The sequence below is a fragment of the Kogia breviceps genome, chromosome 10, assembly GCF_026419965.1.
Source record: "Kogia breviceps isolate mKogBre1 chromosome 10, mKogBre1 haplotype 1, whole genome shotgun sequence".
NCBI lineage: Eukaryota > Metazoa > Chordata > Mammalia > Artiodactyla > Physeteridae > Kogia > Kogia breviceps.
The window spans coordinates 70,173,995-70,179,118 of NC_081319.1; the positions used below are offsets into that span (position 1 = coordinate 70,173,995).

A 5,124-nucleotide genomic window follows, 5' to 3' on the forward strand; every position below is an offset into this window, starting at 1 on the left:
GCTCCATATTCCTTCCTGCCACCATCACTTCCAGGATCTTTGGCAAAGGGACGTAACAGTGGCAGCTGCAGGATGTGTACTGCCTTGGCTAAAAAAAAAAGAGTTGCTTTGTTCCTTAATACCGGGGGCTGATATGTACTTTTTTTGGTCCCCAAAAGTGTTATTGCCTGAGGCTCTAATTCCCTGACTCTAGGAGAAGACAGGGGACAGTGCCATTTAATGACAGACACAGAAAAATCAGACCAGGACCTCCCTATGACAGGAGGGGAGCAATGCTGTGATAATAGTACAATCAATCTTCTTACTTTTCTGAAAATTGTATCTTAGTAATATGTTTTTTGGTTGTTGTTGTTGTTTTTAAATTTTATTTATTTATTTTTGGCTGTGTTGGGTTTTCATTGCTGTATGCGTGCTTTCTCTAGTTGCGGCGAGTGGGGGCTACTTTTTGTCATGGTGCATGGGCTTCTCATTGTGGTGGCTTCTCTTGTTGCAGAGCACGGGCTCTAGGTGTGCAGGCTTCAGTAGTTGCAGCTCGCGGGCTCTAGAGCACAGGCTCAGTAGTTGTGGCGCATGGGCTTAGTTGCTCCGCGGCATGTGGGATCTTCCCGGGCCAGGGCTCGAACCCGTGTCCCCTGCATTGGCAGGCGGATTCTTCTTAACCACTGCGCCACCAGGGAAGTCCCTCAGTAGTATGTTTTTAAATCTCAGTTTTGGTCATCCCTCTGCTTAAGGGTCCCAGTAGTCGGGCTTCAGGTTTAGTTTTATCTTTCTGAGAGCTGACACCCATGACAGCCTCTTTAGGAGTTGGAGTGAAGGCTAAGTGGCTTTACTTTTTTAAGTACTTCATCCATGGTGATTGTTTGAGAGCACTTTAGTGTTACTGTGATAATTCTTACAATAGCAGAGATGCTCACACTCTTTGAAGTGTTAGGCAGCTATAGATGAGTCCATGTTGGCCTTGGAGATGGAGAGTATGTCAGATCTCAGCTGGATCACTCTCACATCTAAGAATAAATCCACAAACTCATCAGGGGTATACAGAACTCTGCCGGGGTTGGCTTGGGTTTGCATCTGCCCTGGTATGCTCTGATTGGCTTTGTATGATTTGTTTATACTGTGTTATCTAGTTCAAGGGTCTGTGAGAAGCTCTCTTTGAGTCATAAGTACTGTAGGATGTTGGGAAATTATGTTGTATGCTGGTCGCTTCCCTGTCTGTCATTCTATTATGAGTTTTTTCATCATATCAGCTCACGTTTTAGACATGGCAATGCTTACTGTTTGACTTCCTGATGGCTGACTCAGAGAGATTTGTTAATTCATTTTTCCGAGGAAGGGGGAATATGTGTGTGTCCCAGCAGCTTATTTGGGTCACATCTATCCTGATAGGTGTCCCCCTTCTCTGGAATCATATGACATTTAAGCATTCAAAAGAACTGGATACCACTTAGTACTGTAGGCTGCTAGTGAGTTGAAGGAGGCTTTGAGCCATGTGCTGCTCAGCACTGCAGTTCTCAAAATTTAAACAGACCTATCAGTCCACTGCCCAGTGATGTCATATAAAGAGTCTCTTCTTGCAGGCAGAACGTAGTGTTACTGACCAGGAACTTGTGCCCAGCATATTAACCAAGAAGGAATATACTAACAGGGTAAATATAGACAGCTCTATTTTGTCCATTACTGACTTCATGTTTCACCATTATCCTCAAAACATGAAGTAAAACTTAAATTGCCCTTTGATGGAGTGTGTGTATTTGTATCTGTCAAGATCTTCAAGGAGTCTTTTTCTTTTCTTTTTTTTTTTTTTGCGATACGGGGGCCTCTCATTGCTGCGGCCTCTCCCGCTGCAGAGCACTGGCTCTGGACGCGCAGGCTCAGCGGCCATGGCTCACGGTCCCAGCTGCTCCGCGGCATGTGGGATCCTCCCGGACCGGGGCACAAGCCCATGTCCCCTGCATCGGCAGGCGGACTCCCAACCACTGAGCCACCAGGGAAGCCCGAGGAATCTTTTTCTTAACCTTGATCTTATTTTTTATCAAGATATTGGTTATAAGGACATGGTTCTTTTTACCCTGGGGGTGGCAAAGACTCATCATATGACCCAAACAACACCTGATAAGGTTATTCTAAGTAGAGAAGAAGAACATATATCTAGGCAATGTTCCCAATGCTTTAAAGTGTAAACTTATGAACTTGACACATAAATATTCACTTTGTTCCTGTATTCCTCTGAAACCCACATTTCTCCTTTGGATTACTCTGGAATTGAGGCTGCAGGACAGGGGTCTTTTACATCCTCCAGTGTATGCAGCATGGATCTCTTCAGGAAACAGTCCTCCCCTTCACTACCCATCCCTGCCCCCTTCCACATTTAAGGAGACATCGATAATTTGCAAAGCCTCAAATGCCTTTGTTACACCAAAGTGATAACTGTCGAAATGTCACTATTTGTCCTCTCTAGTGCCACCATTCTGAAACTCAAAACATCCTCATTTGTAAGAATTAGAAAACAAACAAACAAAAAAAACCCCCACTGTTTTGTGACCCCCTAATGAAATAGTTGCTGGGAAGGAAAAATCAATGGATGCTGAAAGCTGTAAGTGAAAGAAACTGATATGTACCTGGTGTGTCCCACACGGTACTTTCTTGGGGCAAAAAAGAAAAATCTTAACCCAGTGATCAAATTTAGCATCATTATTAATGGGACAAATGGCTTTAATGTACCATTAAGTACATAGCATCACCTATGAAATATTCTTTCCAAAAATATTTATAACCCAATTCTTACCAAATTTTCAGATCTAATAGGGTTTAGGAAATACAAGGAATAGAGGAAAACAAGGGTGTAAGTACATGATAGCACAAGACAACTGGGGGTGGGTATTTTCAGGTCGAAGTTAGGAAAAAATAGGGGTTAGAAGTGGGGGGATTATTTCGAGACTAAGGAAACTCAATCTAGTGCATGGCATGGCCCTTAATTGGATCCTGGTTTGAACAAACTAGATATAAAAAACAACTTTAGGGTAATTGAAATTTTAACAGGTACTGGATTTTAGATGATATTTGGGAATTATATATTTGTCATATGTAATAACAGTTTTATGATTGTGTAGGAAGCTATCTGTATGCTGAAATATTTAGATGTAAAGTTTCACGTCTGTAATTTTATTTTAAAATGGTTCAGCAAAAAATATAATGTATATATATATAGATAAAGAAATACAGAAGGTTAATTGTTGGTGGTGGGCATATGACTATTCACTGTCCTATTATTTTGTATACTGAAATTGCTCATAATGATTTTATCCAAATACCACGTCTCATCCACACACCCATAAAAAATCCTCAATTTGTTCATTAGATCCATTAGATGAATATTCACCTGCCTTATGTTAGTAAATAAACAGAAGGGACAAAACATTAAGAAACCGGCCCTACTTACCTCTTGTAGATTACTTTAGTTTTGGGCTTTCATTCTGACATTTTGACCATAGTGGTAGCAGTTTGACACTGACATTCCACAAAAGCTTGTTCAAACACAATCTGTTACTTTTTAAAATTCTTCTTGAGTAATATATTCTTCTCTAGTTTTTTTTGGGGGGGTTGTTTATTTATTTATTTATTTATTTATTTATTTATGGCTGCACTGGGTCTTCATTGCTGCGCGCGGGCTTTCTCTAGTTGCAGCGCATGGGCTTCTCATTGCGGTAACTTCTCTTGTTGCGGAGAATGGGTTCTAGGCGCGCAGGCTTCAGTAGTTGTGGCTCGAGGGCTCTAGAGCACAGGCTCAGTAGTTCTGGTGCACAGGCTTAGTTGCTCCGTGGCATGTGGGATCTTCCTGGACCAGGGCTCGAACCTGTGTCCCCTGCAGTGGCAGGTGGATTCTTAACCACTGTGCCACCAGGGAAGTCCCAGTAATATATTCTTAAAAAATACAAAATCCACCCACCCATCCATACATGCATGCAAGCATGCACACACATGTATATGTTTAAAGGAGGAAAGGAGTAATATATCCTAGATCAGATACTTTGGAGAATTCTTTGTTTGGGTATGAAGGGTCAAAACTATGTGTTTGCTTAATAAGGCATAAATTTTTGGTAACGTGTTAAAAACTCTTCTTTTTTCCTTCCAATCTGTGGTACTCATAGCTGTCGACTTGCTGGAGAAGATGCTTGTATTGGACTCAGATAAGAGAATTACAGCAGCCCAAGCCCTTGCACATGCCTACTTTGCCCAGTACCATGATCCTGATGATGAACCAGTGGCTGATCCTTACGATCAGTCTTTCGAAAGCAGGGACCTCCTTATAGATGAATGGAAAAGTAAGTCATAGCAGGATGAACATCTAGCTTGAGAACTTAGATTTAAAAATCTTTCCTAGGTGAACCACTATCCAAAAGCTGGGCGGGGGGTGGAATTTTTTCTGGTTATATCCAACTCGTTAAAACTTGTAATGAGGGTCTCTAATGCAGAATGAGTATGTTCCTCTGATGGAAACTGTCTGTTGTAGATGACGACACTGTGGACCTTTGAGATGCTTCTGTCTGGTCTGATTTTGTGCACAGCCCCTCACGTCTGCATAGAGCTTTGAGGTTCTCAGAATTTCTGCATTTATACCATCTCTCCGAGCTAAGTAGGGAATAGGGAATTTTTACAATTGATAGAATTGGGGCAAAGAGAGTTTATATCATATCTCTTACCTTAAACATAGTTAGGGATGCAGCCAGAAATGGAACCCAGGTCTCCCATGCCCAATCTCACATTCTCTCCATAAAACACAAATTCAGAACTCGAGTTAAATCCCAAAAGCCAGGATTATCCGTTGCTGTAGCGTGTGGGATTGCTTTGCTACTCTTGAGCATCTTCTCCAGAGCTTTAAAGAGGAGGCACTAGATGACAAAAGAAACAAGAAAAATGGTTCTTTTATATGTATCCTTGAACTTCTGTGTAATCACACGTTCCATTAGGATATTACACACAAGCAATGAGGCAATTATTTGAAGTAGCCCATCGAACCAGCAGCCTGAACAGGGAGGAAGGATCTTGAGCTTAGAAGTTAGGGTGCTTGCCAGCAAAGTGAATAGTCTAAACTCTCACATCGTACTTTTCCTTCCCAATTTCTAG

The 5,124-nt window shown here is 41.7% G+C and overlaps 1 protein-coding gene across 4 annotated transcripts in view; it reads left to right on the top strand.

Annotated features, from left to right (window-relative positions):
* MAPK14 (mitogen-activated protein kinase 14) overlaps window positions 1–5,124 on the top strand; it is a 70,174-nt gene that overhangs the window by 62,225 nt on the left and 2,825 nt on the right. For 3 of the 4 annotated variants that reach the window (XM_059076432.2, XM_059076433.2, XM_059076434.2), the window contains one exon: window positions 4,149–4,322. In XM_059076432.2, coding sequence (XP_058932415.1) covers window positions 4,149–4,322 — 174 coding nt within the window. Of the gene's footprint in view, window positions 1–4,148; window positions 4,323–4,510; window positions 4,593–5,124 lie in introns of all 4 variants that reach the window. The other variant, XR_009337657.2, reaches the window with a different exon arrangement.